General features: G+C 44.4%; 1 protein-coding gene across 4 annotated transcripts in view; it reads right to left on the bottom strand.

Annotated features, from left to right (window-relative positions):
* Positions 1-11348, bottom strand: part of ABCC5 (ATP binding cassette subfamily C member 5) — a 68429-nt gene extending 57081 nt beyond the window's left edge. Inside the window, exons 1-2 of one of the 4 annotated variants that reach the window (XM_057367149.1) lie at positions 11248-11348; positions 9900-10074 (exon numbers count right to left, since the gene is read on the bottom strand). In XM_057367149.1, coding sequence (XP_057223132.1) covers positions 9900-10028 — 129 coding nt within the window. In that variant the 5' untranslated portion in view covers positions 10029-10074; positions 11248-11348. Of the gene's footprint in view, positions 1-9899; positions 10075-11247 lie in introns of those variants that run through there. The other 3 variants (XM_057367150.1, XM_057367146.1, XM_057367147.1) reach the window with 3 other exon arrangements.
* Positions 11349-13087: the final 1739 nt, after the last annotated feature.

Genomic DNA, 13087 nt, shown 5'->3' with positions numbered 1-13087 from the left:
AACAGCAGATGACTACTCAGCATCAACAAAAGGTCAAAAAAAAAAACAATGAAGAATTGTTACAAAAAATACAAAGGACAAAGCAGAAAACATTACCATACTACTTAAAAACCCCTCGGAGTTGCCTCCTTTTCAAACACCAGACTCTRTCCACTGTCACCTCAGTTCAAAAATGGTATTATACTTAAATTTTCCTTCAGCAATGAGAACTGGGCTTGGAATAGCACAAACTTAAGATTTTTCAGCTGGATAGAAGAAAGGAATAAAGGTACAGGTATTTGAGATGTCCATAAAGCCTGAAGAAAGAGAACTACAGAGTGACCACCAACTGCTCTTACAGCAAAAGAAAACGGCACACTTAAATTTAGAATTCCCTGTCATAGGACACTGTAAAGTTCAAATTCATAAATGGACTAAGCATTGGAGAATTAAACTCACTTTGAATAAGCATTTCACTACTTCCTAAACATGACAGAGGGCAAGAACAAGCATTGATCCAGCATCTTATTAATAGCTGGTGTATTCCAAATAAATTTTCTGCATCTATAGGCATCTAACAGTGCTTAATGGTTCTGCATCCCACAGGCCATGAAGCTCTGACACACCTGAGTACAGGCTGATACAATTCGATAGATGACTATTAAAATTAACAGATTAAGACAACAGTTAAACTCTTAATCTTGAGAGCAATCCCAAAGAGTAGGGAGGAAGTATCACTGCACACAAAATCTTCCTCCATGGGTGGGTCACAGAGGGGCAGAGAAAGAGGAGTACAGCTGGTGCAGCTACCACAGAGCACCGGATACACCTGCCCCATCTGACTTTCTACAGTTTAGGAAAACAACAAAACCCTAGCAGCAACTTTTAGCATGATTTCCTTGTCCAAAAATTGGTCATAGCAATGGTAAGCACAAATGGTAATGAGAGAGTCAGAAAGATTAYATGGTTGGCTCAAGACATATGACAGAAAGTCTGAATGAGGTGAGGCAAATAAGTGGTCTAAGGGCAAGAGGAAACTATTTGCTCATTAAGTTAGAGACAGCCACACCAAATCCACCATCTGAGGTCATGAAAATACAGAAAATTTAGGAGYCAAGCTACAAAGCTGTCATACACATATGACGTCAGAAGTTCCACAGGAAGCAAGAAGGGGATAGAAACCTTACTCAGAAAGGCAAGCAAACTCAAATATGAGAATTTGCACACTTCTGGAACACTGCTAAGCAGGCAACATGGGCATTTATCTTGCACAGTCTTATCACTATTTTCTATTTAAGAGAAGGCAGTAATTTATTGATTTGACAACTGYAACATCATACAACTGCAAAACCAGACAAGACCGGAGGCAAAGCTAAACAGATTTTTCCATYCGTTACTCATCTTGCAGAGGAAGAATTTGATGTGTACATACAACCCAAAAAGCTATTGTCCCTTCTTCCATAAGGCTGAACATTTTCCAGGGCTCAGATCACAGCAGGGAAGAAACTGCATCTCTTCTGGTCCTACCACCAGCTGACAGAAAACTAGAACAGACCTATAAATGCTTTTTTACTTATCCTTGCAGCTGACATAGAATACAAAAGCTACCGTGGTTGACTTACCATTACATAAAGTTAAAATTGTTTAAGTAGTAAAGGACTCTGAGCTGGCAACACTGCAGAACTGAACTCCCACCTCTTCCATTTAGCAGGCAAACCTCAGCAGGCCTCCTCACGCCCTTATTTAAGTTCCTGGCGAGGAGAGGCAAATGGGAAACCTACAGAGCAGGACAATAGAGCTCAGAAGTAGGTGGGTATGTGATGAGGAAGAGAGTTACATGATCACCAGCTCTGCTTAGTGCTTAAAGCATTCTCCATATTACAACTCCAGGATGAAGGGCAATTTTAAAATATTTAAGACTTCATTAAAGGACTGGTGCTGCAAAACAAGATCAGTTTGTGTGGGCTGGGAAGAAAACAATAAACTGTTCCATTTAATTTAAGCTCAACTAAGATGAAACAAGAGTCTAGGAAGGGATTCTCTGAAGTTGTAATTACATTCTTCTTACCAGAACTTCCTSTGAGTMCAACCATAATCCCACTGAAGGATATACACTGCTTTTGCAGCTAGCACAGGCAATCCCTAAAGTACTGCTGTCCAGACTGCAAGTCACCAAACCAAACAGCATCTGAAAATTGAATAGGTTTGCAAATCCAAACATCATCAAGTCTGCAGTTGCTTGGTGAAGCAGCAAGTGCACCATGAACCTTATAGTCTGAGACAATTCTCCTTTCACTGGATTTGAAGCACTACACAATCTACAAAAATATTAACAAGGGGATTTGCAGCATTAGGCTCCCAGCCTTCTCTGTAGCTAGGATACTTTATAATACCCTGCCTGATTAAAACATGAGCCTATTTAAGACTAGTTTGGTGTATCATCCACCCATACCAGCTGTCTCCCTGACGCTGAGGCAGCAAGGAGCAGGCACTGGGCTAGATCAGAGACAGTGGGTGTGAGAAAGGAGGCATCGATCCTTTAGGCACCTGCACACATGGATTGCAAAGCACAGACAGCACAGCTGAATTCACACAGCACAGAGGTGAGACCATCAGATGCCCAGAAATTATGGTTGCAACTTCCAGAACTGCTGAAAAGAAACAGGTCAAAGAGGTCAGAGCCTCCATTTTCTTCAATCTCCTGAAAAGGGGAGTATAAATGAAACCTCATGTCTCTGCTGCCTTCCCAACTTCTGCTACAGGAAAGAATAGCTCTTCACAGCACCAAACACATATCCAAATGCAGCAGTAAGTACAGCTGTGCCATCTTTCTCTTATAAGATATGAATTAACAGTTCRGAAATGTGCTCTGATTTACCACAACAGTTCAGAAATGGAAAAGCTTGAAGTCCAGCTATTCATTCCAACAGAGTTACATGTGATTTCATTACACAAGATCTGCMCTTGCTTTTCTGGGCCTGGATTAGCAGAAGTTGTTWTAACATTTGAGCCATGGTTTCAAAGGTAACCTGAGTTTATGCATCCTCAGATTAAAGAAGCCAACAGTGCTTGGTACTGATATCATGGCTCTGTAACCAGACAAGGTCAGGGTACATACATCTGATGAGCTTGAGCATTTTAGTCACATACACTGAGCACTTTCACTTGAAGCACAGAAAGTCCTTGCTGAGAACAGGTATATCAGCTTCTTGCACAAATATTTCTTATTTTACCTCGCCCTTGAATTCTGGCCAGCATCAGCATTGAGGTGAGAYGTTCTCAACTCTTCCCTAGCAAATCCATTTATTCCTGTAATCCAAGGAATATCGAGTTTGGCATAAAGTGTTTATTTTAGGATTTTGCAACTGTAGCTGCTCTGGCTGCATCTGATAAGAAGCTGTGGCTTGTGGTATCCATCAATCCCTGTCTTTTGTTTTGGGTTAAAACCAGTATTCATGATCTTGCAAGCAAAGGTTTTAGGATTCATTCAAAACTAAGGCTTCATCCAGCACTKGAGCTACACAGCTCATGCACAGTGACAGCAGACTCCTGTGGAATTGGGAATAAACAGCTTCAGAATTAGCACCCTACACATCTGCCTATAGAGATGGGAAACCAGCTCCTCACTAAACAAAACAACCTAGCACAGCACAGGCTGAGAATTTGGCTCCAGCCTTGCTCAGGTAAGCTCTGTTATCCTGAACCACTCTGGTGCCCTGCAGTGTTCTTCAGTAACATTTACTCAGGCCATGCCTAAACCAGGTCACTGTAGAAGCTACACACTTGAATTTTGTACAACACTGGGAGTTTCCAGGGAGGCTTTGAACTTAAATTTCTGTTGAGTGGAATCACCAATAAGTGACAGCAGAAGCTTTGACTTCAGCAACTGTGGTCAGCAATGACCACAGCATTTATTAAGTCCAATTAAACAATTTTATATTTAATTCACCTTCCTGTACCAACACATGCTTCCAAGAGCAAGGAGGACCTCACTCAAACAGCAAACAAGGACACTCAAACTAAATACCACAGAGCTCTAAACATGTTGACTTTGAAATTTGTTAACCATCGTCCTCAAAAACAACTGAAACATRGATTTTGTTTGTGGAACACCCTGTTTGCAGCATGTGGTCCAGAGTACAACTGACTATTCCTTATCATCAGGATACAAATTTTCAAAAATTAATGATCATCTTCMGTATCCCAAGGCATCAGAACCCCCTGCACATATGTGAGTTTTAAGTTGCCTCAAGCTTAGTTCACCAGTAGTTTGGGATAGATGCAGTAAGTATTTCTRGAAACTCTTGCTGCTGTAGACTGAGTTTCTGAAACAGCCATAGGGCAGAATGTCTCTGACACTGATGTAGAACACAACAAGAGAAAAGGCTTCCTTCACTGATAGTTCATCTACTCCTTACACACTTYTGGTCATGAGCAGGCTGCTTTATAAATCTGCTCTGAAAAAAAGGAACAGCAGCCAACACTAGTCAAAGACAATACCAGCAAGTGGTCAGAGCCGAGCTTTTATAACATGGCTAAGACTTAGAAGACAGCTAGTGCATTAAGGAAGACATCAAGTTCCAATGGAAGCTGTGAATTATGCAGAAAATCAATGTTCATCTAGAAAATGTCTCTCCCCAGTCAAGGATTTCAGCTTTTTGTTCCTCCTATTAAGGGAAGGCTTCTCTCACACCATAAAATAGCCTTCAAGTTTCAGATAAACTTTTGATACACAACTGGCTGTGGATATGCTCCTTTCTCAGAGGGACATAGATATGAAGGACAAGGTATGATTAGAGAGACATCCTAAACACTACCAACAAACAATTCTAGGATTTTTTATCAAGTGACCCTTGACAGAATCCCTTGATTCTCTGTGGTCCCTCTGTCAGTGAGTGCTTCATTAGCAGAAGTTCAATGGTAAAACAACTTTCAGAAYATGACTGTAACCAACCTATTCAGTTCTTTGGAGATATCATGAAATCAATGCACCTTTAGAAAGCACCACAAATATTTGCTTTTGCACCTAGTCTTACTGTGTTGAAAGTTTTCAAAGATAATAGAACTGTTGACAAAACAGATGTTAACATTTTGCTTTCATTTGACTTGAAAAATAAAAAACAGAAGTGTTTACTTGGTTATGAAAATATGCAATCTTCTGGGAAAATGCACACACATCCATCAGCTTCAGCTACAAATAAAAGTTTATAGTTAAGCTGTCTAGGACTGCACTAAGCATGGAGTACAAAGACAGCAGTACCCAGGCTACACTCACACCCCTATTTTTAACCTGTTCTTCAGTTGACTCAGACACTTCAGATGCTTCAGAGAGGTTGAGGCAGAATTGATCTATTTAAATACTCAGTGATAAATCACTTCAAAGCTATCAGTGCTTGAAGGATTTACATCAACTCCAGCAAGTTCTGATCACATTCCCTGCTGTCTTGGGCAAAAGATGTCAGAGACAAACCTGAAAAACAAGAGATCAAGGTGAGGACAGGAGTATTAGTAGGGCTTCTGATAGCTAAAATTAGCAACACATTTCCTGCATGTTTGAAGCAATCTCTAYAGTTCCCCTGTCTGGTGCCTTGAAATGCAGCAATTTGCACTTGAGATTCACCACAGATACCATCATTATCYTTCAGCAGCAAGAACCTAATCCTGAACATACATTCCAGCCAGAACCAACTACAGCTTGGAGCACAATTTGTAAATAAATGCCATAGCACTGTTAAAGTATGAACTTGAATTCCAGTAATTGAGTTCTCATAAGCTCTGTGTATCACAGAAAGCAGGTTGCTCTCATATCCTCCTCCATTGTGAATGTAATGGGATAGGCAACCGAAATTCATTGCCTGCTATTCCACCAAATAAACACAAAATGTACATTTGAGAAGAGACTTCTAAAAACATTTCAAGAACAAACTATTTGGTTTGCTCATCTGTCATTTTATAGCATATTTCATGGACACAGTGGGGTCTGTCCTCCCCAGGACACACTGCTTCCATGGGAAAAAAACACATATAATTACTTYAGCTGCAAGTTGAAGGGCACAGGCRCAYTCTGGGAACAGAAAGTCCTAAAGGTKTAAGTACAAATCAATATTTCAAAAATTCCTTTAATTATTACTCACTGGTTGCACAACAGCTTTTACAGCTGAAGACTACTCAATACAGTGTTGGGCAGCAAGTGCACCTACAAGTTCTCCAGCACATCCATATCCCCACATACAACAACTCCAATTAGTATGGTACTATGCACTGGGAAYATGTAGTTAAGACCCTGTTTTGTAAACTACATTAAGATCTCCAAAGACTTAAAAAATCAATTGTTATCAGAACACACTGCAGATACTTATTCATGAGGTGAATAAATGTATKCACAAGCTGAATAAATTTTTTTCTTGAATTTCTGTCCCAGAGTGCCTATTTCAGAGGTCCATATTTCTATAGCAACATTCCTATTAAGCACCAGGAAATGTTGGATTAGACCTACTTATATTGCAGAATTATTTCAATTATGATTCCAGGAAGCCTATTTGAAAAGCYTCTGTCTTTCAAAGATGTGATCTTTCAAGCTGTGACCAAGCAGCATTTAAGCTTCCACGGAAAGAACTGCAAGTTCATTTTCACTATTGCCATGAGCACACTTTACAGCATTCTTTCAGCAGAAAATAAACACCAGAATGGAGGTTTCAGGACAGAAAATGGAAAGCTAAATAAAACCTTTATGCAACAAAAAGAAGAGAGACATACAAAAAAGCTCTGGGACCTCAGCTCAATAATAAAACAGGTCTTTCACCTACAAAGATCATGGTCAGAAAATCAACTAGATTTRTATGCTTCCAGTYAAGAAGGATGCAGAAAATGCAGCAATATAGGCAACAAAAACTCTCAATGAGTCATATTATTGATCAGTCAAATGTACTTGTAGCCCTGCCAGAAGTGGTCATCACCACTGGCCATGAACCAGTAGTCCTTGACTACTGTCCTCAGAGCATGTAGGATTCCACCTCACCCTATAAGAYACCAGTGAACCATGTTAGCAAGAAGTCTACTCATGCAGTGAAAGTCTGCTGCAGAACAGTCCCAAACCTGCATTSCACRGCATTCTGAAGTTAGTGGTGAAATAACAGCCTTCATCTGCTTGCAGCTTGTTTCTGGCTTGACCATGCTTACAGCTTTGTCATTTTCTGGTCTAGCTCAAATCCTGAGACAGGTTTTCTACAAGAAATTTGTGAGTCACAACATCTCCACTGATGGTACACTGGACTCTGTTGTCCACATGACAGAGTTCCATCACAGTTTATCCCAATATCTGAACGGTTGTGATCCTACCCTTCCTCATCACATCAGCCCTCTGTTGTGTTCTGCCACCAGCTGTGCCAAGTCAGTTTAGGCATCTAACCCAAGCCAGGTTCCATGAAAGACACAGTAGCAAAGGACAACATCCTTTCTCTTCCCTTGAAACACATTTTCTTTCAGCTTCTACCCTTTTCTTACAGGCAGAGGCAAAGTACTTAAGCAAACAGACAAAGCTCAGCCTCGTGAAAGAGAAGTCTTTGCTCTTCCCTAAGCAAAGTACGCTGCTGAAACCAGAGCTTGTTCCAACAAGGGAAAGGGAAAAACTTGGTACACAAGCATCAATGTCTAACTTAGATAAGATATTACAAATACAGATCCTTTTACTTAACCTTAGTATTCCACAAGTAAGCAGGAATTAATCTCACTGACATGTAGCAACAAATGCAGTGCTGTTTGAGCATGTGTACTGTATACATTTGAGCTGCAGGGCTAGCAAAACAAAAATGGTATCAATGTCTGAGCTAGATATTAACCTTGGCATACTGAACAAGGAAACTATCAAGTAAAGTGGGCAACCTATCAGAACTAGAAGATTCCTTTAGCAAGACAAGTTAAGTTCACTCTTCTGCTCAGAGACCAAACCAGATAAAGCTCAAGGTATGAATTGGGTAAATCATTTTTCACATCAGTAATCACAAGTTTACAGAACCCCTGTTTTGCAATCAATTATCTGTGTGTACTACCCTGTGGTCATAGGCAGCATATCGAATGGTGGGGGAAGAAGGGTAAAAAAGATCAGCAACAGAGTTAAGCTGACCTGCAGCTGCCTCAGAGTCAGAGATTTTCATGCTACGTTGTACAGACATGCAGGACATGGTTTACTGTCAGTATCCACAAAAAAAAAAAAAAACAAAAAAACCGACAAAGACAAAGGAAAAAAAACCCCACAACCATCAACAAATATGCCAGTTTCATTATTTCATTWAATTAAAAATTTACAGGTAAGATAAGGATTGTTTCCTTTAAAAGTTAAACCCTGATTAAATGATGCAGAGCAAAAAGGAGAGATAACATGCAGTGATTACTGCTGAACTCCACTGCCACTGGTCAGGAAACAGAGCTGCCTGCCAATGGCATCACTGTTGTCACCAATAATCTGACAGAGCAGATTTGCTACTGGACAGGGCAGGGTCGGTGGCAAGCCCATGACATCAACATAATAAAGGCCATCAAAAATCTGCACCATGACTCCGGAGGGATCTTGGCTCTGCATCAGTGCCTGCTCTAATGCAATCAGACACTACCTTGCTCCAACACCGTCAGCAGCACTGTGCTGAGTCATAGAGCCTGTGGGGACACTGGAGCTGCAGGGCCTGCGARCACTCTGCACTCAGCCTGCTGCAGAGCCGAGCTCTCCAATCCCAAAACACAGCAGTGCAGCACTGGGAGACCACCCATGCAGCTGGCAAAACCCCTCCAACCCAGGGAAACAAGGTAAGCCTTCAGCTGAAATACAGAGTATCTCAGCATCCACTACAATGCAGCAAAGATTAAGCCTTTTTACAAGTCTTCACGATTCCTCCACACAAACACAGCAAGTTCCCCTATTTCCAATCGTCTCACACCAGCAATCTATGTGGAATGACCAGCAACACATCAGCAAGGAACTCATCATTGCAAAAATCAGACAGCAAACTCTATTAACTTKGTTTGTCTTCCGAAAAATCTACAATGTGTGTGTGCGTGGATATATATATTTTTTTAAAATATATAAATATATATATTTATATCAGTCCATGGAGTATTTGGAGTATTTCAGGAAAGGTTAAGAACACGATATGCAAGAAAATACTAGCTGCTCTGAATACTAGCATTGGAATATCTTTAACCTTCTTCAGCTGGCAGGGGATATTGGTTTCCAACCATCTTTCACCAGCGTGGGTGTTTCCAGTTATCTGAGCTTCTTTTACCCTATAGCACTTGGTAGGATATCCACTTTTCCTGGTGAAAGCAAGCCTAAAAATTAGAAGCTCAGAACAACGATGGGCTAGCTCTAAGACAGTGGTTACTTCAAGACCCAGCTCTCAAAACAAACTAGAATTATGACAGAACCTCACCATGTTAAAATATTCGAGAAAGTGTTCAATACTAATTACTTCCATCTGAAGGAAAAAGTAAAAAAGTCATGCTACTAGAGCAAGCTAGGCATCTGCTTTAGAAAATTAATCCTTAAAAAAAACAGGGCATGATTAAGAGTTTTTTCAGCTGCCAGCACTAAATGGTGCATGATTTGTGCCAAGTTCTTCACTGTTCTCTCCAAAATACAAAGGTTTAAAACATTTCCTTGATTCACATCAATAACTGAATACTGGAAAAAATGTTTTGTTCAAATGTTACTGTATATTTAAAAGTACAAAATGCTTAAGAGGTGTTCAGACCTGCTATCAAAATAGCTTCAGCACCCCTTGGAATGACCTCTTCCACACAATAGGCAATATTCATTATTGACCTTCAATGCAGCAAATCTATATCCAAGGTGGCACAGCAAAAAGGATGCTGCATATAATTTAGTAAGCATAAAGACAGAAAAACAAACAATGAAAAAATAAACTGACCTTAAGTTTAGAATGCTGAAAACTAGACTCTTCCTGCTCTTCATGCTGCACCGAGTCAGCCCTCTCCCTCACACTTCTATACCCAGGACTGGGTATAACGTACTCTTTTCCTATGTCGATGTCTTTCATCTTCCGTAAACGCCAGGGTTCACACGTGTATTTTCACTTCAAGTAGCTGAAAAAGAATTAAATTCCCCTTTGTCACATGCTGCGACCAATACACCAGTTACTTTTAGTCATATATTTTTAAAGTTTATTTTAGAAAAAAAATCAGTAACCAACTGTAAAAGAGTTATATTACAACAGGACTGTAATAACATGACTCGAAGTCCACACAAGACTACCTTCTCATGAACTAGTTTAAACATACCCTGAGGCAATCAAATAGCACAATGATCTTCAATGCACTGGAGTGCTGTCATACTTCCTCCCTTAGATCTCTGAAATACAATTATGCAATCTGACAGATTAAAGTAATAGCCACGGCATTTTGTTGAAACCCTGAGAAACTTGACTGGGATGATCAAATCCCCAAAACCTTTATTGTTAGAGTCTGAAACTGCATATATCCAATAACTTATCAGTACAAAGTTTTGCAAATCCAGTCTCTCTAGAGCAATCACTTGATAAAATTAGTCAGTACAAACACTCTAGAGAAAACTACATCCCTTCTCCATAGAATTGCTCACTTACTCCAYAGGCTTGAGCTATCATTAAGCACAGACATGCACAGGAATGAGTCACACCTTCATTGCTGCAGGTTTCCACTCAGTCTATCAAACTGCACTGAAAGGTCAGAAGGAGAATCAGAGTGCCGAAGAGAAAAATCACTCCCCACTGCGAGACTCTGTTTTATAACTCCGTTTTATTGCATTCTGCCACCTGCCTTAAACTCAGGCGATGGGAGACGCCTGGTTGCGCTAGGCTGGTCAGACTGCACCAGCAGCTCTGCCGGGGGGCGCGGGCCCCGCTCCGCCGCTGCAGCACCGCCGCCTTCCCCCGAGGATGCCGCACCCGCGGGCTCCGCGTCCCTCCCGCGGCGGGGATGCGGGTCAGCCCCCCCGGCCGAACACCCCCAACAGCCCGGGGGAACCCCCTCCGCTCTTCCCCCGCCTCCCCGTGTCTCCGCCGCACTGGCGTAAACACGGGAGCCGCCCCGCCCAGGCACAGGTGCCCCGCGGCTGCAGTCGGGCGGGACGGAGCGCGGCGGGAGAGGGCACCGCGCAGCCCCTTCACCGAGGGCGAAGTGAGGGGGCTGCCTGGCCGGGCTCCTGACAGGAGAGGGGACGGCAAAGCCGCCTCCTCGCCACACAAATGTTCGCCCACCCCCGGTACCAGCGCCGCTCACCTCCGCCCGCCGGCGGCCCCGCTGCAGCTTCTCAGCTCCGCGGCCGCGAACCCAAACAACGCCGCTTATAGCGGTTCCGGCGTCCTCACTGCGCCTGCGGGCGGGCGCTGCGGCGGCCGCTCCTTCCTGATGCTCCATGGGAGATGTAGTCCGCGCCTCAGAGCTGGAGCCTAGCTGGCTGCCACAGTGAACTACATTTCCCGAAAGGCCCCGCGCGGGCCGGCTCCGTTTGGCCGCGCCCCCGTCCCGCCGCGCCCCGCCCAGCCCCGTCCCGCCGCCGCTGCCGCAGCGTGGGGGGTCTGGAACGTTCGCCGCCCGCCGGGGCGGCCCCGCGGGCGGGGCGGGCGCACCGGGCCCCATCTCCGCTCCGTTCCTCACCGCTCCTCGCTGCTCGGCGGGGCGGCAGCACAATGTAATGCAGTGCAGTGCAATGCAACGCAGCACAACGCAGTGCCTATTGAGCTGTGCTGCACCGTGCAGTGCGGGAAGGACGGGTCCTTCCACCGAGCCACTGCCGGTGGGAGGAAGCGGGGTTCGCTCTGTTCGGACACCGCACACACAGCCGAAGGGCTAGCTTCGTGGCGGGGAGGGCGAGGGTGTCTCGGTTCTTCCCCGTCGCGGCGCTCTGGTGGCGGGAGCTGCCGCAGGGCGCTGCCCGGTTTGCAGAGGCGGAGCGGGAGCGGCGGCCTCGGTGTGTGCCCCTCCCCGCCGGCCCGTGGCTCGCACCCGGCTGTCGCTCGCTGCCGTTTATCTACAGCCCCTCGGCCGGAGAAAGTGCGGCGTGCCCTTATCTGGGGCTTAACCTTGGCCGCAGCCGGGGCCGCAGTGCCGGCTCCTGTGCGCAGCGGCCGCGCTCCGGCAGCCACTACCGCAGGCCTGCGATGCGCTTCCCACCGAGCCGGGCATGATTCCCTCGCCAAGCCCCTGCCGTGCCCCTCCAGCTCCTGCTCAGACCACCTAAAGGGATGGCGAGCTTGTCGCAGGGCTTTCACAGCCGAGCTTTGCCCGCTGAAGGGGTTGGAAGCTGCGGTGGTGTGTCTCTGTGTGTGGTGGCTGAGGGCCAGCAATCCTGCTCCCCCAAAACAGTGTGACACAGGGTGTCCGGCCCCCCCCTCAGGAGACTCACTGAAGGAGGAGATGGACACAGCTGCGTTTCCTCTCACAAAGGGCTGTAAATATCCTTAACAAACCCTGAGCTGTAGCTTCTCCCCTGCTGCGTTTAAATACCCTGTCCTCAGCTGACATCTTTCTTCCACCAGCCAGATTTGGCTGATGTCTCATTTAAGTGGTTTATATAACGAGTGCCTGTTCGCACCGCAGTCCTTGCTCTCCTGTCAGAAATGTTTGTGAGAGTCAGTTTGATAGAAATGCTGAGATGAACTCAGGTAAAGATGAGAGATAGGAATCTGGAAATAAAAGTGGACCAGAATATTCCCTCCAAACCCACAAGCCAGCAGCACAGGTAAAAAGCTGTCACCATACAAGTAACAATTCAAGGACACCCTTAAGGTTCCAGAGAATCCCTGCAGAACTCCCTCATGCATAAGGTCACACATCCTGCAGACCTCTGACTATTTCTGGAAAAAAAAAAAACAAGAATCAGCTCTCTTGCAGAGAGATGGGGGAACTGACAGACAGACAGACAAACCTTGCCATGCTACAGCAGCTAAGAACAAATGTAGCTGCTGATTTTCTCTGCGGTCTCTTCCCCAGGACTCTCAGTCATGCAGTTGGATTAACTGGCATTTTATTGGGGGAGAAGCTCAAGGTGCACTTCATGCTTTATAAATGTTATATGCTAGCAAAATGTGGATTTTAAGACAGAAGCCAGGAGGCAATT

Source organism: Malurus melanocephalus, unplaced genomic scaffold (genome assembly GCF_030028575.1).
Source record: "Malurus melanocephalus ecotype Western Australia unplaced genomic scaffold, MMel_1.1 scaffold_75, whole genome shotgun sequence".
In the NCBI taxonomy this organism is placed as follows: Eukaryota; Metazoa; Chordata; class Aves; order Passeriformes; family Maluridae; genus Malurus; species Malurus melanocephalus.
The sequence above is the reverse complement of the archived record's forward strand: the minus strand, read 5'-3'. Positions and strand labels throughout refer to the sequence as shown.